The sequence below is a fragment of the Macrobrachium nipponense genome, chromosome 5 (genome assembly GCF_015104395.2).
Source record: "Macrobrachium nipponense isolate FS-2020 chromosome 5, ASM1510439v2, whole genome shotgun sequence".
NCBI lineage: Eukaryota > Metazoa > Arthropoda > Malacostraca > Decapoda > Palaemonidae > Macrobrachium > Macrobrachium nipponense.
This window is the reverse complement of record NC_061107.1, coordinates 84900439-84925359: the sequence shown is the minus strand read 5'-3', so window position 1 is coordinate 84925359 and position 24921 is coordinate 84900439. Positions and strand designations below refer to the sequence as shown.

At 39.2% G+C, this 24921-nt stretch overlaps 1 protein-coding gene across 1 annotated transcript in view; it reads right to left on the bottom strand.

Moving 5' to 3' along the window:
* Window positions 1-24921, bottom strand: part of LOC135215473 (phosphatidylinositol 4-phosphate 5-kinase type-1 beta-like) — a 555040-nt gene that overhangs the window by 113763 nt on the left and 416356 nt on the right. The window contains 1 exon segment of the mRNA XM_064250216.1: window positions 11506-11693. Within this exon segment, the coding sequence (XP_064106286.1) occupies window positions 11506-11693 (188 nt within the window).

Genomic DNA, 24921 nt, shown 5'->3' with positions numbered 1-24921 from the left:
GACGTAAATGGAACCTCTGGCAACAGAGGAGCTTCGTCTGGCAACAAGGTATTCAACCCAATTGAAGGGGAAGACGGTCAGGTACTTGGAGGTCGTCATCCAGCAACTGACCACCACAACTACAGTAATCAACAGCCTGAGATTGGAGCTACAGACGCAAAAAGGAAGAAATGGACAAGAGAAGAAAATAAGGAAATATGGAGATGCTACATCAGAAGCAACCCGACGGAGAGGGGATATAGAAGAAGATTGGTCAACATCTGGAATGAGAGGAATAACACCCTCCAAACAGAGCAGAGACTGGCAGACCAAGTAAGGAACATAAAGAAAAAGAACTGGCTCTCCCCAACAGAAAGAGAAGAACTGGAAAGGGAAATGTCACACGACAACGAATTACACGAAGACGAACTGAGAAACGATGCCACAGAAGACAACAGGGAGGATGAGGTATCAAACAACGACACACGAAGAAACACCGACGAAGTAACAGAGAGGACGGAATGGGTAGAAAAGATTAGACAATGGATGGAGCCAGATACAGAGAGAACAAAGATCCCCTCCATGAAAGCCTACAACACCAAGAAATTAAGGGAGAAAACAAGTGAGGTCAATGAAATAATGGGCATAATACACACCACCAGTATCACAGAAACAAATAACTTGGCATATGCAGGAGCAAGATTAGTAGCAGAACTGATGGGGATTCGAACACCAACACCACCAGCACAACCAACCCAACAGAAACCAAAACAGCAACCTCCTTGGAAAAGGCGCCTGGAAAAGGAAAAGCAAATCATGATGATGAGATCTGACTTGAGTAAACTGAAAGAGATGACAGAAAAAAGGCTAAGAAGCAAGAAAACAGGGGAGGAACTCAACGAGAAATACAAAGTACAAGAGAGGGGACTAAACAACACGGTAGAAGATGTAAAACAGAGGCTTAAGGCCAAAGCACATAAGATCCAACGGTACATGAACAGGAATAAGGGATATCAACAGAACAAACTATTTGGAACCAACCAGAAGACTATACAGCCAACTAAGAGGGGAAGACAGCCACCCAGAAATTCCTGAAGCCGAACCAAGTAAGAGACTCTGGGAAAACATATGGAGAATCCGGTATCACACAACAAACATGCAACATAGCTCCAGGAAGTCAAGGAAGAAGAAACAGGGAGAATAAAACAAAGATTCACAGAGATCACGACAGACACAGTCAAACACCAACTAAAGAAAATGCCAAACTGGAAAGCCCCAGGTCCCGATGAAGTCCATGGATACTGGCTCAAAAACTTCAAAGCCCTACACCCACGAATAGCAGAACAACTCCAGCATTGTATCTCAAATCACCATGCACCCAAATGGATGACCAAAGGAAGAACATCCTTAGTACAAAAAGACAAGAGTAAGGGAAATATAGCCAGTAACTACAAGCCTATCACCTGCCTACCAATAATGTGGAAGTTACTAACAGGCATCATCAGTGAAAGACTATACAACTACCTAGAGGAGACAAACACCATCCCCCACCAACAGAAAGGCTGCAGAGGGAAGTGTAGGGGCACAAAAGACCAGCTCCTGATAGACAAAATGGTAATGAAGAATAGTAGGAGAAGGAAAACCAACCTAAGCATGGCATGGATAGACTATAAGAAAGCCTTCGACATGATACCACACACATGGCTAATAGAATGCCTGAAAATATATGGGGCAGAGGAAAACACCATCAGCTTCCTCAAAAATACAATGCGCAACTGGAATACGTACAATACTTACAAGCTCTGGAATAAGACTAGCAGAGGTTAATATCAGGAGAGGGATCTTCCAAGGCGACTCACTGTCCCCACTACTCTTCGTAGTAGCCATGATTCCCATGACAAAAGTACTTCAGAAGATGGATGCCGGGTACCAACTCAAGAAAAGAGGCAACAGAATCAACCATCTGATGTTCATGGACGACATCAAGCTGTATGGTAAGAGCATCAAGGAAATAGATACCCTAATCCAGACTGTAAGGATTGTATCTGGGGACATCAGGATGGAGTTTGGAATAGAAAAATGCGCCTTAGTCAACATACAAAAAGGAAAAGTAACGAGAACTGAAGGGATAAAGTTACCAGATGGGAGCAACATCAAACACATAGATGAGACAGGATACAAATACCTGGGAATAATGGAAGGAGGGGATATAAAACATCAAGAGATGAAGGACACGATCAGGAAAGAATATATGCAGAGACTCAAGGCGATACTAAAGTCAAAACTCAATGCCAGAAATATGATAAAAGCCATAAACACATGGGCAGTGCCAGTAATCAGATACAGCGCAGGAATAGTCGAATGGACGAAGGCAGAACTCCGCAGCATAGATCAGAAAACCAAGAAACATATGACAATACACAAAGCACTACACCCAAGAGCAAATACGGACAGACTATACATAACACAAAAGGAAGGAGGGAGAGGACTATTAAGTATAGAGGACTGCGATCACAAACATCGAGAACAAGCAAGGCCACTGGGGCATAATATCTGAAAACCAGTGAAGACGAGTGGCTAAAGAGTGCATGGGAAGAAGGACTAATAAAAGTAGACGAAGACCCAGAAATATACAGAGACAGGAGAAAGACAGACAGAACAGAGGACTGGCACAATAAACCAATGCACGGACAATACATGAGACAGACTAAAGAACTAGCCAGCGATGACACATGGCAATGGCTACAGAGGGGAGAGCTAAAGAAGGAAACTGAAGGAATGATAACAGCGGCACAAGATCAGGCCCTAAGAACCAGATATGTACAAAGAACGATAGACGGAAATAACATCTCTCCCATATGTAGGAAGTGCAATACGAAAAATGAAACCATAAACCACATAGTAAGCGAATGCCCGGCACTTGCACAGAACCAGTACAAAAAGAGGCATGATTCAGTGGCAAAAGCCCTCCACTGGAGCCTGTGCAAGAAACATCAGCTACCTTGCAGTAATAAGTGGTACGAGCACCAACCTGAGGGAGTGATTGAAAACGATCACGCAAAGATCCTCTGGGACTATGGTATCAGAATGGATAGGGTGATACGTGCAAACAGACCAGACGTGACGTTGATTGACAAAGTCAAGAAGAAAGTATCACTCATTGATGTCGCAATACCATGGGACACCAAGAGTTGAAGAGAAAGAGAGGGCAAAAAATGGATACGTATCAAGACCTGAAAATAGAATAAGAAGGATATGGGATATGCCAGTGGAAATTGTACCCATAATCATAGGAGCACTAGGCACGAATCCCAAGATCCCTGAAAAGGAATCTAGAAAAAACTAGAGGCTGAAGTTAGCTCCAGGACTCATGCAGAAGAGTGTGATCCTAGAAACGGCGCACATAGTAAGAAAAGTGATGGACTCCTAAGGAGGCAGGATGCAACCCGGAACCCCACACTATAAATATCACCCAGTCGAATTGGAGGACTGTGATAGAGCAAAAAAAAAAAAAAAAAAGAATCACAAAAAAAAAAAAAAAAATAATAAAATATAATAATAATATAATAAAATAATAATAATAACTTGATATATCCATGTGTAATCTGAGATGCTGTTCCAGATTTTATTGCCAAAACTGAGTGAGACGCATGAGATTTAACCTTGGATTCCCTTCTTCTAGTGAGAACAAACATCTGTGCTAGGTTAATCAGAACTGATCTTCAGCAAGCATAGAACTCCCATCATTCTCTTTGCCTCTCTCTTCACACTGGCTGCATGAATCTGCTGGTCTTGTAGAAAATTATCTCCAACTGGATCTGTCCGGTGGTCTTCATACTTAAGGCATATTGCAGGAGAACCTTTCCTACCTCAAGATCAAAGAACATGAAGTCCATGCCCTGTCACTGTAATAGGCCTTCAAGTTCAATCTGGAGTTCTCTGTCCTTCTAAATTTTTTAACTATAAATCTTTTGATACACATCCACTTGGGTTGATAGTGACAGAGGACCATGTTTCACCTATTAGGAGGGATATTGGGTCATTCATCCTCAATGTAATGATTACATTTACAGAATCAAATTTCCCTGTACCATGTGCCTTCACAAATCATGTGGCTAGTGCCTAATGAATAATCAGTTATAAATGATAGACTTCTGTCCTTACTATTTTTTTCTCTCCATGGAACCTCTTATCATACACATTAGTCCCCCCTCCTAAACTGCAATTCTGGCCATCTATAACTAATTGACATAATACTGGACAAACTGTTTTAAAAATATGAAAAAAAGTTTATCACACATATCCATTAATCACTAAATATAATCCTCACCCCTCATTGCTCTCATGCTTGGAAAGAAAAAAAAGACAACCATGGAGGCATCTGACCACACTCGGGTATTTGTTTTGCAGAGATTGTTTTGGTGAGATTGGACACTGCACAGAATTAAGGCTGCTATGACTAATGGGTTATAAAAAATGTGCAATCATTGATTTCCACATTCATCTTTCTGCCAAGTACATCAAGTTTAAGTGTTTTTTTTTGTACTTCTACTTTTTAGAAATCTCACCAAAGATTTACATGAATGAGAAATGAAGAAAGTCAAAATTCATGGGCAGTCTATAATGAACTGTAAAGTATATAAATTTAATGAATTAGGGCTTTTTATTCTTTTAAAAATTGCCATTTATGGTTCTCTTCCCCATAAATACCACATAAAAAACCAAAATAAAACAGCAAAATAGAGGAAGTGAAGCACCATGTGTCGAGTTCAGCACAAGATGTTTGGGGAATCACAACCTTGTACAGAACAAGTTTTGGAGATTGAGATTGTCGAGTAAGGCAATCTATGATTAAAGGGGTTACAGTGAATAAATTTTTCTAATACAATGGCTCCACATCCTCAGCTCAACATACACAGTAACTTTCTACAATTAAGTCTAGTCAACAAACAGAAAACTTTTGTATCTATTAATATCATTTACTATAGTATCTAAAACCAGCAACAAAGTCCCAGAGAAGAAATTCATAGTGTATGTATTTATATTTCCTGTCCTAAAAGATATTAATGTTACACCGATGCAACTTTTACCAAAATACAATAAACAACAGAAAGAAGTTACTTATTATTGCATTAAGTTTTGCTGTTTTGTCCTATCAAGCAAAATTCCCTAACTGTATTTAAAGCACTGTTATATCCTAAAAGAACTGAAACTAGGAAAGACAAATAAAAGAAAAATGAACTATTTGTTCTAGAACTGAATCAACATATGAAGGGTAAGAGAAGGGTATACGTACAAGGGAATATCTTGGTGCTACATACTCCTGAAGAAAAAAAAGATTATTTCATAATGAAGTATGATGGTCACAATTACTAAAAATGTGCTAATTATACTATTTTGCATAATTAAACAGTATCAGATAAACGGTGAAAAATTTGATTACATATCAGCTACCACAAAATTATCAGAAGTAAATATCTGGAAAATGTATCTGTACAATTATTTAAAGACATGGGTAGAATTATGCACAAGACCAAAGCCTTAGCAGTGCATATGCATGGTGTCCAGCATTGTGTAACTAAATGAGAGTATGTCTGGTAAGAGAGATTCAAGAACCCTGACCTGGACCGCCCAGTACCGAAACAGAGGGAAGGTAAAGCATATATCATAGCTAAAGCATTAGCAGTCAAACCATAAAAAGGGAAGATAAAGTCAAAGGGACAAAGGCTCCCAAAATTTGAAGTAGTTATCTGAGAGGCTTCATGCTTTATGGCTCTACAGGGAAATGGCATAGTTATGAAAAGGGCAAACACATAATACATACTTCAGTAAAACCTTAGCAGAATTCTCAAGCTATTAATCATTATAATAAATCATAGCTAACTAAACATTTCACACAAAAAATTGCCTTTATTATAAAAGGAACAAAAACACATAATTAAATTCTTTATCACCTTAATTACAGATAAGTGGTAAATGAATGTTAAAGGGATAATGATTTGTTCTAAGAAATAAATACTGCTTAAATCTGAAGACTTAATAAATAAAAATTACTATATGTACTACCAAAAAAAAAACAAAGCAACTCGCACCAAGAAAAAAATAATTCACATGGATTTATCAGAGTGCTGTACTGTATTAAGTAGTCTGGTGCATTCAACCATGAGGGCCTTCCAATTTACAAGAAATTGTTATATGCCAAAATGATAGAAAGTCTTTAGAATTGAGAGACACAAGCCATGACAGATTCACTGGTAATTGCATCAATAAGAAAATAAATATATACAAACAGTTAAAGTAACTGTTTGACCAAAACATTCACCCACAGCTGACCCAAAGAATTCAATCTTCACAAGTTATTACTTGTAACAGGTTTCAAATGTTCCAGCAAAAAGAATCTTACAAGCCTCTTCTAAAAGTATACAGAATAATTCGTTTAGATATGAACAGGACAGTAAATGAAGTATCCGGTACATTAAATGGCAAGCTGAGATGTCTAAAAGTAAAACCACACAGGATTGTAAGTGCAAAAGATCAACTATACGCAAATGAAGCAAGTCCAAACCTCATGCAAGTCAAACGAAAATGGTATCCTTAGCATCATGGCTATTAACCTTTAAACGCCTATTGGACATATTTTACGTCGACGAAAATTGTCTGTCGTGTGCTTAATTGATGTAAAATATGTAGACGCAAAAAAATTTTTTTTTAAATACTCACGAAAAAATAGATATAGGTCTACTTGGCGAAAAATTTTGAATCACACGCCTTGAGGGATGCTGGGAGTTCACTGATCAAGGTGTTTATTTGTTTACAAGTGTTACCCAGGCGCGCATGCGCGAATTTCTTTCTTCTAACACTAAAAAGCATCAGCGACACATCTCGGAAATTATTTCGTCACTTTGTCATAATTTTTGCACCATTTTATATTAGCCGTTGCATAGTTTTATATATGAAAATGTGTGCAATTTCATGTAGAATACATCAAAAACAACCCATTGTTGTAGCTTTTATCAGTTTTGATATTTTCACATAAATCACGATAAGTGCCAAAATTTCAACCTTCAGTCAACATTGACTTGAACAAAATGGTCGAAAAACGCAATTGTAAGCTAAAACTTTTACATTCAAGAAATATTCAATCATTTACCTTCATTTTGCAACAAATTGGAAGTCTAGCACAATATTTCGATTTATGGTGAATTTTTGAAAAATACTTTATCCTTACGTACGCATGGTAACTGGCGAAAAAGTCAGAAATCCTTTCATAAGGATGTCGTAATGTTTGTACCATTCTATATTAGCCGTTACATAAAGTTTTATATATGAAACTGTGCGCAATTTAATGTAGAATACATCAATAAAAAACCCATGGTTGTAGCTTTTATCAGTTTTGAAATATTTTCATATAAATAACAATAAGTGCCAAAATTTCAAACTTCTGTCAACTTTGACTCAACTGAAATGGTCGAAAAACGCAAATGTAAGCTAAAACTCTTACATTCTAATAATATTCAATCATTTACCTTCATTTTGCAACAAATTGGAAGTCCCTAACACAATATTTCAATTTAAGTTTAATTTTTGAAAAAACTTTTTCCTTACATCCACGCAGTAACTGCCGAAAAAATCAGAAATGCTTTCGTCAGTTTGTTGTGTTTGTCGTAATCTTTGCACCATTTTATATTAGCCATTACATAAAGCTTTATATATGAAAATGTACTCAATTTCATGTAGAATACAACAATAAACAACCCATGTTTATAGATTTTATCAGTTTTGAAATATTTTCATATAAATAATGATAAGTGCCAAAATTTCAACCTCGGTCAACTTTGACTCGACCGAAATGGTCGAAAAACACAATTGTAAGCTAAAGCTCTTACATTCTAGTAATATTCAATCATTTAACTTCATTTTGTAACAAATTGGAAGTCTCTAGCACAATATTTCGATTTATGGTGAATTTTAGAAAAAAACTTTTTCCTTATGTCCGTGCGGTAACTCTGCCGAAAAAATCAGAAATTCTTTCGTCAGATTGTTGTAATGTTTGCATCGTTTTATATTAGCAGTTACATAAAGTTTTATATATGAAAATGTGTGCAATTTCATGTAGAATACAACAAAAAATAACTCATGGTTGTAGCTTACATCATTTTTGAAATATTTTCATATAAATTACGATAAATAGAAAAAATTTGACCTTCGGTCAACTTTAACTCGACCAAAATGGTTGAAAACTGCAATTGTAAGCTACAACTCTTACAGTGTAGTAATTTTCAATCAATTACCTTCATTTTGCAACAAACGGGAAGTCTCTAGCACAATATTTCGATTTATGATAAAATTTTTGTAAACAACTTTTTTTACATCCGCGCATTGCGAATTCATGCATCATATTGTGATAATATTTTCTCTGTGTTGCTTTGATCATTTTACAATTTGTTATTTACCAAAATCATTGCAATTTAGTGTACAATACAACGGAAAAAAATTTAACCCATTAGCTTTAACCGTTTTGCTCACAGCGTGATTAGTATACAATTATATATGAAATTTTTTTTGCCGCTGTCATATATTCCAGTATTTATATATGATAATGATATTTTTTCATTTCTGATGGTTGCATACTAAACTTCAGGCAATGACAAAAAACGGAGCAAAAAATGAACTTTTAATCTTGAAAACTAAGCGTGCTGTGAATTTTTGAAAAAAACTTTTTTTCCACTTCAGCGCTCACTCGCGAACGCCGCCGGCATACGGGAGACACTTTCGGAAATACCAGCTCGGCGTTTAAGAGTTAAGGACAAAATTCTCTTTGCCAAACTGCACTTTTTATGACAGCCACACAGTGCTCCATTCATTTTGACATTTATCTAGATTGAGTCATTTCAAGTACTGTATACAACTTAGTTCTCGACAGTAACTGTAATAGTTATCACTACAGGCATTCCCTGGTTATTGGCGATCCGGTTTTATGGGGCTTGTCTAGCACCATAAAAATGGAGATTTATGGTGCCATAACGGGCCGAATTCTGATTGTCAATGCCATTAAGTGCCATTATGGCGCCATAAATTACCAAGTTTTTGTTAATGGCAGTTTTCAATTATTAGCACACTCCTGGGAACGGAAACCCCGCTGATAACCGAGGGCTGCCTGTACAATTATTATGACTACTAGATTAGTTTAAGCAGACTTCTAAGACTTTTCTTTATTCTTTTGATTTGTTCTGAAACAAGGGGGTGAACACCAGATAAAGGTAAAGACATTGGCACAGCAAAGAGGTAAGAGCCCACAGAATCTTTAGTAAAGTCTACAGTGCATTGTGTATGGCATACTGTAGGTGGTACTAGTTAATACTAAAATACAGTATTCAGAAACATTTTATAAAACATAATTGAAAAAACCTTTACTGTCATGTAGGTAAAAACCATTTGCAAAATGACTTGTGTGACACCCAAGACAGTTCAAATAGTTCTTAGCTGAGTCCCCATCAGATCTCTTTCCATAAGCCTGTCCAACTTCTTTCACTTTACCTTCCTCCAATTTTCACTTTTCACTTACAAACAATTTCTTTAAGTAAGGCTATGAGAGTTTAGAGGTGTGAACCAGTGGTCAGGGTATGCCATTTTAGAATTAACATGGTAGAAGAGGAAGAAGACTGACATCAAACTGCCAAAGAATGAATGTTCACCGATTTAAAAGTTGATGTGATATATTTTGATAATATATGAAATATTTAAGTAAAGAAATAAGTAACTTTCTCATAATCATACAAATTTTGGGCAACAGTGAAGTCACCAACACTTGGTGAATTACTAATCTATAAGTATCTCGGATTAAAGGGCTAGTGGAATGGATGATCTTCCATTCAACTTCAGCAATAAGTACCTGAACTGAATGGTAAAATTTACTCCCACTTTATGCTAGCATAAAATTATTCTTAACTAATAGCCAACAAATTATTAGTGCATAATAAATTTCATATGAAAAGATACCACCTCGAAAAAGAAGTTTTCATGAAGGCTTACTAGTACATGGTAATGCAAATTTCAACTTTAAAACCAAATTGCAATAATTATACATTAGTTTCAAATTATATGCACTCCATGGTACACCCAAAGTTAACATAATTAATGTAAAAAGCTTCTCCTTCATTTTGGCAATAATGTATTTTCCTTTATGAGAAAATGCCCTTATGTCAAGGAAATTTATAGTTTTTAACAGCAATAATGTAAACTAAAATTAATACTATACAATCTTCTAACTACACTCTAAGGATGAACATAAAAACAGGATATATTAATAACTGGCTGAATATGTGAAACTGGGTTTATATGGCAACAGTAATGAGGATTTGACAAAATTTTCATTAAAAACTTACAAAACTAACCACATACTAATTTATTTAAACTTCTTGAAATCTGTCAGGCAACCAAATTCATTACCTGAGAAGCTTCTGACAGAAATTATTCTCTATTTGTCAGTACGTACAATTATTCGCAGACCTAAACCCTAGCACATATAAAGGTACCTTATGGATGAAAGCACCAGACCTAAGTACTAATCTGTATTACTGTAAAACTGTAAATTCATATATAGTACTATATTAATCCTTAACACACTATTCATAACCTTAAGATAATGTTGTAGTAAACTGTAACATTTGGTATTACCTACCTTAATTACAATATCTAAAAGGACATCTAGTATATACAACACACCAAAATAACTAAAAACAAAAAGTTCACCAAACAACATAAATAAACAGTAAACTACATAGTGAAAGCAGAGGTTATAATCAATGTGAAAAATCAAATAAAGCAAGGCTATTAAAGCTTGCACTCAAACATGCAGGCATTAAAGTTCTGTATACTTGAATTTTCATATACGTACAGTACACATATTACATACCATTTCAACTAGAATACTTGAAACAGTGAACATTAAAAACTGCTTTAAACAGATCAATGAACCCTACATACATTCGCAGACAGCCTAAAGTACAAGCATTCTACAAAAATTGACAAAAATCACTACAATAAAACTAAATTACTCTTCACAATTACTACATAAAACAGCTAATCTGCTACATATGTCTAATTAAATAAAAAAAATCTTTAAATATTTTCAATTCATTACAACTACACCACTACAAAAAATTTTAATTAATTGCTGTGCTCTGAAAAGCTAATTACAAAAATAGAACCTTGACTAAACATTACTACTGGTGTGATATGAAATAATTTAATAAAAAAACTGCCCTTACAAATAGGTCATTATAGTATCTGTACTTGACAATAAGCTAAAAAACATGTAAACTAGTAGTCAATTTTGCTCCATTCAAACACCAAACAAAGGTAATTTGTAAAAACAATGTACAGCATTCACATTTTAGCAAATCTACGATGGAAAATAAATACATAAAAGGAAGGATAGGGATACAGGGCAAGGTTCAATCAATGCAGTAGCAAGCAGTGCAAAGTGGCATGCAGCAGCAGCAGCAGCAGCAATACCAAGCATACCTAAATCTCCACTAGAGGAGGACTCAGTAAAGCTGGGAGTTCCCTCGGTCCAGGTAGGGGTGCTACCCTCTACAGAGAGGGGGGGTGTCCAGGTGAGGGTACGGACCATAGGTGTTGGCCCCACACTAGAGTCCACACTCAGCGTAGACCGCGAATCTGGTCGAGGCTCCAGGTGCACGTCACTCACGCTGCGTACATAACACCACCACCTGTTAGTCCAACATGCGCAAACACACAGACACGCATACTGTGTGGTGTTTCATTTCCTAAATTTCAGCATCATTCAATAAATGTAAAGGTATCACTGCCATGAGTATTATGTAAGATACAAAATACTGCACGAATGATAAATTGATGTAAGTAGTGATAACATCAGTAGTAGAATGTACTGTGCAATAGTTTTCATTAGTGTCGTTAATGTCATGTCAGGAAAAGCATCCCTAAAAACTTAAACTGGCATGCCATATACCTATACATATCACGTCTTACTTTTATTTAATTACACTAAAAGGGTGTAATAGTAATGGAGTGAGAATATGCACAATGACATTCAGTAAACGTAACATTCAGCAAACTACAAATCAGAGGGTTAAAAATGTCTTTACTCATTTCATTAGCATTACAAGAACATCTACAACAATGCAAAATATAAACTATCAGTAATTAAAAGAAATGCACTAAAAAGGTATTCTGATCAGCAAGGAGTCCAAATGTCAAGATTGGAGAAAAGGAAACTTTGTAAAATGTAGCATATTGTAAAGCCACCTTTTGTCAATTACATATCTTCTACAACAAATAGTAAATACTGTGTGTTTTTCCATATTGGCAAATGGGCAAAACGTTATGTTTTCCCTTAATAAATACAATTTCTCTAAAAACACAATATTCATATATCTTTTTTAATTCAACATATAGCAAACCATAATTCATACAAAACATTCTTACTGCCAGTAAACAATACCAGATAACCATTTCCCCAGATCTGTATTTGATAAGGAATTGTAACTCACATTTCAAATTTCAAAATACTACTAGGGTAATGTATTTCATTGTAAACCTGCAACAGATTACATGTGTAACTTACACTGAATGGAAATTCCAACAAACTACATAAATTACCTAGACTCATAATAGACACTGAAATGATGTTCCAAATGAATACACCAACAGGTACAAATAACATATATTACTCCCACAACTATACAACATGGGCAATTGTCTGTATATTCCCACTTCCTACTGGTAAAGGTAAATAACTTTTTTATATACACTGAACTGCTCTTTGAACCACAAACACACTCAAAATATACAAACTGAAATTGACTTCTTAACCAACTGTTATTGGTAGAAAGGAAAAATGTACATTCCTAAAAAAGCCCTTAATTTATTTTCCTTTGTAGAATGGATCGCACAAACAGAATTTTAGAGAGAACAAGTTCACTTCCACATAGGAATTATGTAAGGTATTATGATTATGTATGAACAGTATCTAAATAGATATCTATCTATCTATCCATGTATGTATGTATGTATGTATGTATGTATGTATGTATGTATATGTATATGTATATGTATATGTATATTCATATACATATACACATACACATACACATACACATACACATATATATATATATATATATCAATAGATGTATATATATATATATATATATATATACAGTAACTATAGTGTATACATGAACAGAAATGAAGGAACAATGAAAAGGGTATAGGATGTGCAGACTATAAAAAATAATGACAAAGAAAAACATCTGGGTCAGTCAGGTGTTATCTAAGATAGAGAATGAAATATCTTGCTGAAGGAAGATGGCAAAATCAGAGGTTTTATAAATAAAATTAAGAATAACAAAGCACTAAGTCCACCAGAGGCTAGCTGAAATGATGTATAATTACAGCTGTAATAATAACCGCTTGCAAAACAGAAGACAGAGCTGATTTACATAAATAATAGGCAGTCATCCCATTTCTGTTTGTACTGATTATTGAACTACTGAGTGAAGGGATTAGGAAAGTTAAGTTAATTATATCTTAGTTTACCAGATCACTGAGCTGATTAACAGCTCTCCTAGGGCTGGCCTGAAGCATTAGATATATAATGGGACCTACAGCTTATTGTGGGATCCGAACCACATTATATAGAGAAATGAATTTCTAATCACCAGTAATAAATTCCTATGATTCCGCATTGACAGAGCTGGGAATCGAACTTGCGACTACCGAATTGGCAGGCGAGCACATAACCCACTCATCCGAGGAACTAGGGATTAGAAAAGAAACTCCATGGGAATGTTACATGCAGAAGATCCCATGATTTTGGAAGAAACCGAGCAAAAATTCAAAAAAGGAGTAGGTGGGTGGCAGAAATCTTTTGAATAGGGTGGTATGACTGTAAACATGGGTAAAACTGAGGTTAAGGTTTCAAGAAGGCAGAAACAGGATACAAGAGACCTTACTACCAACAGGTAGAAAATTTCAAATACGTACTCTGTAAATACTTTAAGCCAGGAGAAAGGAGTGAAGAGTACCGGAGTAGAACCAATTAAGGGTAGAAAATCAAGAGGGTGACCAAGGATTAGATGAAGTGATCAAATGAAAGGGGATTACAAAAAGAAGGTTTAGTTGGGGAAGATGCTTTTTATAGGAATAGTTGGGAAAGATGCACCAAGGCAACCAACTCCTCAGCCTAGGAATTAGGGTAGGTTGCAGACAACAATTGTATTTCAGCCAATATACTTATTTCCATAGATAGTATTACCAACAAGACTACGAACACAGAACCTGAATAACCTTTTGTTTTTTCATATCCAAGAACCATAAAGATTACTCCTCTTAATAAAATGAAAGTAAAACAAAAATTGACTCAACAATTACAAAGTACCATGTGGATAGTGTGAAAATTTATGTAGATCAAACTGGACATTTGCTATACAGCAATCTGCAAAACACAAATGGTCTGTGGATTATGGGTTGCAAAATTTGGGGATTTCCATTCACTTTCGAGATTTTGGCATTGCATTAATTGAAATGAGTCCTCTTTACCATTTAAAACTGCCTGTCCAAACAGGAGAAAAATTCAAGGATCAGCAATCATCAGCCAAACAGATAACATGAATTTCTCAGAAGAGCACTGGAAGACATTTGTTGTGGACACAACCATCCAGAATCTTCGCATTGAAAAGCCAATCCAGCCATCACAAACAAACACTAAATAAAGCACTGGTAGAACCCTCTAATCAAAGGTCTAAAGATCAGAACTGCAGTCCATTTACAGCACACAAGAAAACCTATAAAGAAAACAAATAAGGATGGAATGCCATAAAAAATCCAGTCCAGTTCAGTCCAAATACCTTTTGTACCTTATATAAATATTGGCTCTGTAACATATCTCATTATCCAGCAAAACAAGGACCACCTTATATAAATATTGCCTCTGTAAAATCTCTCAAGGACCTATGTGCTTTGATCAAAATAAAGAGGCTTATACATATTGCTTTCTTTATGCACTCAAGAAAAATATTGTCAAATGTATTACCGAAAGCAAAAATAAAGGTGCTCACACAGACACAGCCACAACACAAAATATACTTGCTCTCATTGGCCTGGCCATAAGGGTTTGTCTTCAATTGTAAAATCTAATTTTCATTAAACAACATGTAGTTCTTGAAAACCTGATAACAAGGCTGAGTAAATATAAAATAGGAAGATTCTTAAAAAATTTTCATACTCCAAAACTTGAAATTCACTCTTGGCTGAAGACTGGACATTCAAATGAAATTAAATGCTACTGTTGACTTGCATTCTCTCCATATATGGATGGGATTTTGGGGCTATTCAAATATCCATGGGTGGAATGAGTGTGACCAGTTCAAAGAATATAATAATTTTGACAAGGTGCTTTTTCTTTAAAAAGGTCATTATCCAATGATGGGAGTGATCTGCTGTATTGTTATCAGATTCATCTTATCATGATGTTCAAAACATCTCAATTCATTACTGACTGTAATGGCTATGCTAGTATGTATCTAGTGATAATACTAACCACTTTGGCTGCTTAATTAGCACCTACATTTCCCTTCATGACCACATGGACAGCAATCCATCATATTTCAACATTGCATCAGCTCCTTATCATGTAAGTATTGATAACCTTATATATAACAATATCTGTTAATAATAAGTACAAAAACATATACAAGAGGAAGGGCAAGGTTAAAAATTTTAATAAAAAATGAGAACCACAACTTCAGACAAAACTGGCTTAAAGACTTTATGAGCACTACGCCCCTACCCATAATTCACAAGTGTCAGGCTTTACATCAATAAAGTACAGAATATAAATTAATATGTGGCATGTATAAATTTTTTTCTTCATCTCAAGTGATTTCCATAAACTTCAAGCTAAAATATTGGGTGATACATTAGAACTTTCATCAAAGCTTTTAAAACAATTAAGAATGACATTAACATGAACAAAAAAATACTGAAGGATTTAAAAAGCATCTTTTTAAAATCTGAGCTAGTACGTGGCTATACACACACACACACACACAACAAAACAGACAAACATATGCCATCCTCCATTTGTGGTGAAAAAGACCACCATTTAATGCCAGAGTTGAGCAAAAATGATGATTGCATTTAACTGTAAGCCAAAATTACTTTCTTTGGAAAAAATTGTAATTTTATACTACCATATAAATTAGGCATCTACACAAAAGTTTTAATTTCTCTATATTTACTTCTTTACTTAAAGCTCAATTTTAAAATGAAGCCTTGAACCATATGATAAACTAGAAAAAAGTATTTCCTCTAGATTCAAATCTATTTTTTTTCTTATCAAATAAAAAAAATGCAAAAATACTCAATATTTCTAATTTCCAAGTCCACCAAAAAGAGCTCCCTTTCTATTTCTCTGAATGACTCCATTGCTACATAAACTCAATGACAGGACATGTGGAACCATTTTTTTTTCTTTTTGGTGAAAAGTTCCCATTACTTAGCATCTAAGTTGTCTGTTATTCTTAACAAGTCAGCTAGATGGGGCTCATTTTAACTTGAAATTTTTGCACTCCATGAGGTAGATCCAGTGGTCACAGCTCTGCAGCTCTGACCATGACGATACCACCAAAGTTCTATAACTTTTGGGCTTTCAAAGGTTTTTTGAACACCTGTTGGTGTGTTGTACTGCCTATGCTAAGACTAATCCTCATCTCCCCTAGTTTCTAGCCTTTTCTGGGCTCAGTTTGTGTCGCCCTGTGAAATAATCCTTAAGTTCATTATTTCTAAGGTAAATAACCTAATAAATACCAGAGAAAAAATAAATTCAAGAAAATGTCAGTATAACTGACTCGCTCACTCTATAAAAGAAGTGTCGGTATGGTAACAGGGGCGAGTGAGACCACTACCACGAGCCTGTTGCCATTTAGAACTTCCCACATCAGAATCCCCCACCTGAGAGAGCCGATCCAAAGGTGAATGCGTCTGCTGCTACTACAACTAATACCCACGCCATGCGGGCTGCAGCGCCTCTAGTGGTCATCCTTTTCTATTAGCTCGTTTGCGACACACATGATTTTTCTTCCTCTGTGTTGTGATCGTCCTTTTGGATTTATCCTTCAGTATGGAACGCTCAGCTATTGCCACAGCTAAGTTAAGTACCCGAAAGGTTTAGATTTCGTATTTTTGTCTTCCAGGGACCAGTATTTTCCGTTTTTTAGGTTGTATATGGTCACCCGGTTGACTCGTGGCGGCCAAGGGCCCGCCTCGTGTTGTTAAGATTTCCCAGTCCTCTATACTGGGACATCTTTTCTTTCCTTTCATGGGTTCTTATCACGTGTTACACTATTTATTTGCATCGTATTATAGATTTTAGGAATTCACCGCCCATACCTTTGTCACCCAAATATCTCTATGGTTTAGGTATTTAGGGCTACAGTGTTTTTCCCTAGTACAGCATCCCAGCTTTTGCTCTTCATCGGCTACGGCTGGCTTCGAGCAATCGACTGTTCTTCGGAACGGTTCGTCTTCTCCTGGACCTCTGTCTCTCTCACTCGTGTGTTCCTTCCATCCTTTTACGATGTATGTGTTTATTATTAATGATTTTTATCTAGTGTTTATTTTATTCTGTGTTAGGCTAGCTATTAGGGTGTCCAGTACCTTGGCAGTTATATTACTTTTACGTGTTCATTCACACTTGGTACAGTTGGGTTCATGTGGTCACTTGCCTAGTGGTTGTGTTGCTTATCACCTCTTGGTCCACCCTTGATCACGTGTTCCTCTGGGCACCCTACCCAGCTCCCTTCCCTCCCTTCCGCGCGGTAAGGGGGGGGGGGGGGGTGTCTGGCCGGGCTCACCACGGTCGTCATGACAACTGCGTGAGCGCCTCCCTCCCTCCCTCTCTCTCTCGAGGGGGCTCCTGGGAGGCCCAGACAGCTGGGAGACTGGGGGGACCACTTTTTCGACTCGGGATCCGTGGAGCTCCGGCGTGGAAGGGGGTTGGGGTTGGCCACCCCTCCCTCCGGCCGCCTCGGCCCTCTCTGGTGTGTCTCGTTCGCTCTTCCTCCCCCCCCCCCCCTTTCTCTCCATCCCACTACCAACGGACAGAGCCCCTGCTCACTAGCCGGGGGCCCCTTCGGTTGTTGGAAATAGGAGCTGGCTCCGCCAGCCACCGGGGTGGGAGTTTCCCAGTGGTCCTAGAAGCTTGCCTACTACTACCTTCTTTCCGCTACCGGAGGGGCGCCTGCTTCCTTACCCGGGCACTCCTCTAGTAGTCGGAAGGGAGGCATGTCTTACTCCCTGTATGAAGTATACATGCTCCTTTATATTTTTGTTAATTTACTTTGGCTGCCTCCTCCGTTCTCCGTCGTGGTTATTCTCTCTATCCTCGCTAAGGTTATATTATCCTTCTGGTTGCTTCCTTTTTCCGTCCCCGGTGTACACCGGAGACTCCAACCAGATCGCCCTAGCGCCCACACGTATTTCGGTGGAGGACTACTTTTAGAATAACTTGTATACTTCAGCATGCAACGGAGTTCGTATTTAGACTGTAAGTGTGTATCCCCGATACTCATGTATCTTTCCACTTACAGGCTACCAACTGCCAGGAACCAGGCTGTAATGCGGTTCTTCAAGACCCCTGTGGCCACGAGGAGTGCAGGACCCACGCCCCGTGCGCCACCACCCATGGCGAACTGATCGTCTGGCACCACGAGGCATGCACCATATGCTATGACCTCGTGAGTCAGTTGTTGGATGGAGTAAGTAGATATCAAGATAGTTACTTCCTCAATCATATATGTTAAATATATTTTAGTTTTAAGTCTTAGTTATAAGCTTCGTTCTTAACCTACAGCTCCGCCGTAAAGGACTTCATTGGTCCTCTCATTCAGGCTGCTGCTGTGAAGGAGGTCGCCCTAGCGACTCTGAAGGCATGGGTGGGCGGCTTCGGCAGGAACGCCGCCAAAGGACAGCCCTACATTCTAGACAAGAAGTTGGCTGTCCAGATCTTCCCCGGAGGGAAAGCGACGGGTTATGTAGACCCCGCCACAGCAGCTCCAGCGATAGCCTCCATCCAAACGCGAGGTGCAGCAAGCCTTCGTTAGCGTGTCGGGCCAGGACATCGTGCCGGACGTCACCACACTAGACATAAACGTAGAGCCAATGACGGTAGGTGCAGAAGACTTGTTAGTCGAGGTAGGTGCTTCGGGCGCTCAAGGGTTTCCCTTGGGCGCACCTGGATCTTCTTCCCCTGTTCCTTCCTCCTCTTCTTTCCAAGGCTTTACGGGATCTGAGATCCCTACTCCTATGCCTGCTGCTTCTGTGCCCCCTAAGGTAAAAGGTCACAGAGAGCAGAAGACCCTCCAGAAGACGACGTCCAAAAAGACGACGTCTTCCTCCTCACGAAAGTCTTCGGCTTCCTACTCCGGAGCAGTGAAGGCTAAATCTGAACCTTCACACTCGAGAGGGTCTAGAAGCAAAGCTTCTAAGGAGAAGGTCCGCACTCCAACCGAGCCAGCACCCTCCCCTGTTGCTGCCGGAACTCCCCAGGTGACTCCTGCCGGGATCACGGCCCCTAGTGCCTTTGACCCCGCTACCTTTTCGGCAGGAGTTCTACAGCAAGTAGGAGAAATGGTTGGATCGCTTGGTACGAGATTTGAGCAAATGTTTGCCCAACTTTCCAACAGCATCAACCAATCAGGTCAGTCCATCCAGGACCTCTCTAATCGTGTTCTAGACCACGATAACCGCTTTGCTGGCCTGAACCAGGCTTCTCAGGCCAACTTCCCGGTGGTTGGTACTGGTCTGGTCCAGTTACCTGCTCATGACTCTCTACCAGCATTCTCTATGAACAATCCTTGGAGGGTAGCAGCCTATGCTCCCTTCAAGGATGGTATGATCTCAATACCGGAGTGTGGAACAAGAAGGATCGAGGACTTTGAGTTCTACCCTCCCGGATTGACACAGCCTTTTATAGGGTATGCCAGGCTAACAGAGACAGCTCTCAATAGGGAAGACAAGATCCCTAGGGAGACTGTCCTGTATAGTAGGGACCACGCCCAGAAGGAGTGGGTTCACTGTCTGGAGGATTGGGATTGCTCCAATACCAGATTCCAGGCCTTCAAGAGTCCCTTCACCATTTTTGCCACGGAGGAGGAGGCTTCACTCCCCTTTACAACGAAGATGGTGGAGACGACCCTTCAAGCAGCTATGAAGGATGAACCCATTCCACAGCTCAGGGAAGCAGAGCCCACATCTCCTCCTTTCCCCTGCGTTTTGGAAGACACTTTGGGGAAACCTACCGGCACTTTCGAGCGGTAGCGAGAAGGCTGAAACCGGACTGATCCATGGAACAGTTCGGTGAGAAGCTACCTAGACTGTCTGATAGCCTCATTCAGGCAGAATTTGACGCAAGGACTAGGCTAGGGAGATCACTCAACTCCCTAGTCATAACTGAGATGGCTGCTCTCTCGTATGGTACGGAGCCTCTTTTTAAGATCTTGGCTAAGTCTCAACTACAGACAGTACAAGCAGATGCTTATGACTTTTTCGTGGCCAGAAGGAACTGCCGTAAGCATGTGTTGCAAGAGGCTACCATTCGCCATGTAACCGAAATAGACTTCTCGCTTCCAACATATGGGCGCGGACCTGTTCCCAGAGTCTTCTGTGAATGAGGTGCACCACGAAGCTTCAAGGCTTAACCAAAGCCTTAGAGCTCGGTGGGGTATCTCAGCCAAGAGGAAGCAGGAGAACCCTCCCTCTTCTGGTAAGAAACTTAAGAAGACCAAGAGGTTCCAACCATACCAGAAGCACCAGCAGCAGCAGCATTTTGTCCAGGCCGTTCCAGTCACCCAACCGGGTCAGCCTTCGACGTCAAAAGGACAGAGCCAACCCATCCTCTTGCTATCCCCCCAGAACCAACCCTTGACCTCGTACACCGTCTCCCCAGCTTTCAATCCCATGTTTGAAAGCCAGGCTTTCCCAACCTTCAATAGGTTCTCAAGGGGAAGCAGGGCGAGAGGTAACTTTCGCCAGCGAGGTTCGGGAAGGGCTACCAACAGAGGTAAGCACTTCAGAGGGGGACGTGGAGGCCATCCCACACAGCAGCAGTGAGGCTCCCCAGGTAGGAGGGAGGCTGTTCCTCTTCCGTCACAGGTGGGGGTTCAGCAAATGGGCACAGAGCATCGTGTCCAAAGGACTAGGTTGGAGTTGGATCAAAGATCCTCCACCAACCAAATCATTTCTTCAACTACCATCAAAGGAATTGGCAGATTATGCAGAGGAGCTCCTTCAGAAAGGAGTTGTGTCGAGAGTCACGCATCTAAAATTTCAAGGGCGCTTGTTCAGCGTGCCAAAGAAAGGCTCTTCAAAAAGAAGAATAATCTTAGACTTGTCCCAGCTAAACTTTTTCATTCGCTGCGACAAGTTCAAAATGTTGACCATCTCGCAGGTACGGACCTTACTTCCCCGTGGGGCCGTCACCACCTCTATCGATCTTACAGACCCATACTATCATATCCCTATCGCGAGACACTTCCGCCCATACCTAGGTTTCAAGCTAGGAGACCAGGCATTCTCTTTCAAAGTGAAGCCCTTCGGACTGAATGTAGCCCCCAGGGTATTCATGAAAATAGCGGAAGTAGTAGTTCAACAACTGAGATCACAAGGGATAATGGTAGTAGCGTACCTCGACGATTGGCTGATTTGGGCACCAACCGTCGAGGAATGCCGCAGAGCCACAGAGAAGGTAATTCAATTCCTGGAACATCTGGGGTTCCAAATAAACAAAACGAAATCCAGATTCCCTCCGGAGACTCGTTTTCAGTGGCTAGGCATCCAATGGGACTTATCCTCTCACAATCTGTCAATTCCGGTGATCAAAAGAAAAGAAATAGCCAAGTCAGTGAGGCAATTCCTCAACAAGCAAGCAAGCTTCGAGGAGAAACCAGGAAAGAATCCTAGGTTCCCTCCAGTTTGCCTCAGTGACAGACGTCCTTCTGAAGGCAAGACTGAAAGATATAAATCGAGTTTGGCGCTCAAGAGCAAATAAATCTCAAGACAAGTTGTCAGTGATTCCGCAAATCCTTCGCAACCAACTTCGTCCATGGGCGAAGGTAAAGAATCTGTCCAAGTCAGTTCCCCTTCAATACCCTCCTCCGGCGTTAACTATTCACACAGACGCCTCCCTAACTGGTTGGGGAGGATACTCTCAGTTCAAAAAAGTTCAGGGGACTTGGTCTACTCAGTTCCACCAGCTCCACATAAATGTTCTGGAAGCAATGGCAGTATTTCTTACCCTAAAGAAGCTCCTTCCCCCAAAGAAGTCTCATCTAAGGCTGGTTTTGGACAGCGCAGTAGTAGTACACTGCATCAACAGAGGGGAATCCAAATCCAAACATGTGAACCATGTCATGATAGCCATTTTTTTCCTTAGCGAACAGGTACAAATGGCATCTATCATCCACCCATTTAGCAGGGGGTAAGGAATGTGATAGCGACGCCTTGTCCCGTTCAGTTCCTCTGGAATCAGAGTGGTCTCTGGACAACAAGTCGTTCCAGTGGATATGCCGGAGTGTTCCAGGTCTCCAAGTAGATCTATTCGCCTAACAAGCGAACCACAAGCTCCCTTGCTATGTGGCCCCCAACCTGGACCCTCTGGCCTATGCCACGGACGCCTTGTCAATAGACTGGAATCAGTGGAGAAGGATTTACATCTTTCCTCCAGTGAATCTTCTCTTGAAAGTTCTGAACAAACTCAATACTTTCAAGGGACAAGTAGCTCTTGTAGCTCCGGATTGGCCAAAGAGCAACTGGTACCCCTTACTACTGGAATTGGGTCTCTGACCTCGACGGATTCCCAATCCCAAACTGTCTCAATCAGTACAAATGAGGACTGTGTTCGCTTCCTCAGGAATTCTCAAGACCCTAACTTTATGGACTTCATGAAGCTTGCGGCTAAAAAAGATGCAGATATTGATCCCCAGAATATCCTCTTTCTAGAATCAGATAAGAGGGAATCAACTCTAAGACATGATTCAGCTGTCAAAAAGTTAGCATCTTTCCTGAGGGAAACAAACACTACAACCATGACTGTTAACTTAGCTATATCCTTCTTCAGGTCCTTATTTGAGAAAGGTTTAGCAGCTAGCACTATTACCACTAATAAGTCAGCTCTGAAGAAAATCTTTCAGTTGGGTTTTCAAATAGACTTAACAGATTCTTACTTTACGTCTATTCCCAAAGCCTGTGCTAGACTTAGACCTTCTCAGAGACCTACATCAGTTTCATGGTTTTTGAATGACGTCCTCAAACTAGCTTCGGACACTGACAACTCTTCTTGCACATTTATAATGTTACTTAGAAAGACGCTATTTTTACTAAGCTTGGCCTCAGGGGCCAGAATCTCAGAACTGTCGGCTCTATCCAGAGATACGGGACATGTGGAATTTCTTCCTTCAGGAGAAGTTTTGCTTTCTCCTGATCGCAGTTTTTTAGCTAAAAATGAGGATCCTTTAGCAAGGTGGGCACCTTGGAAAGTCATTCCTCTTACCCAAGATCCCTCTCTCTGTCCAGTAATGACCTTAAGAGCCTTTCTGTCTCGGACATCCTCTAGATCCTCAGGTCCTCTCTTTATGAGAGAAAGAGGTGGCACCTTATCAGTAAAAGGAATCAGGCAGCAGATTCTTTACTTCATTAAGCAAGCCAATCCTGAAATATTCCCTAAAAGCACATGATATCAGGGCAGTAGCTACCTCTATTAACTATTTCCAACATATGAATTTTGATGATCTTAAGAAATATACTGGATGGAAATCACCGACAGTCTTCAAGCGTCATTACCTAAAGTCCTTGGAATCCTTAAAATTTTCAGCAGTGGCTACGGGAAACATAGTTTCCCCTGACTCTGCACAATAGTCGTAGTTGAAGATCCAGGTCTCCTTTCTACCAACCTTGTCTAACATGTCTTACCCTACCGTTAAGCTCTACATGGTCCTCTAGCCTTAGCTGCTATGATGACATAGGGTGGGAATGTCCCTTATTTTTTTTGCTAGGGACACCCACATAATCTGCCATATAAATGTGCTTCAGTGTTTCTACCCTTATTTTTATGCTAGGGCAGAACACATTAACTTTTGTATATAATTGTACATATATTAATTTAGATTTAGTGAATCTCCTAACAATTTTGTTTTGATACCATGTTATTAAGCTCTGCTTTACTTGTTATTACTATATTAAGCTAATTTTAAGTACCATTATATTGTAATCTTGTATCATAACTTTCGATTCACTTATATTATACTTTTATTTTATTTTATAGTTTCATTGAGACCCTTCATTGTCATCTTGTGCTGTTTCTCTGATACTATTTCACAGGGCGACACGAACTGAGCCCAGAAAAGGGATTTTGACGTAGGAAAAATCTATTTCTGGGCGATGGGTTCGTGTCGCCCTGTGAAACCCCCCCATCATTTCCCACCCTGCAGCCCAAGATGGACATCTTGAGAGAAGGATGACCACTAGAGGCGCTGCAGCCCGTTACCATACCGACACTTCTTTTATAGAGTAAGCGAGTCAGTTATACTGACATTTTCTTGAATTTATTTTTTCTCTGGTATTTATTAGGTTATTTACCTTAGAAATAATGAACTTAAGGATTATTTCACAGGGCGACACGAACCCATCGCCCAGAAATAGATTTTTCCTATGTCAAAATCCCTTTTTTGATTCACAAGAAATAAATGAAACCTGGGTAAATTCTATCTAAGAATGTTAATCATAACCATACAATTTGGATAAATAAAGGAAAGAATTGACATAGGGTGACACATTCATTCCCATGAAAGGTATTGTTCTTAACAGGCACATTCTAATACACAACACATTATGTATGTCAAT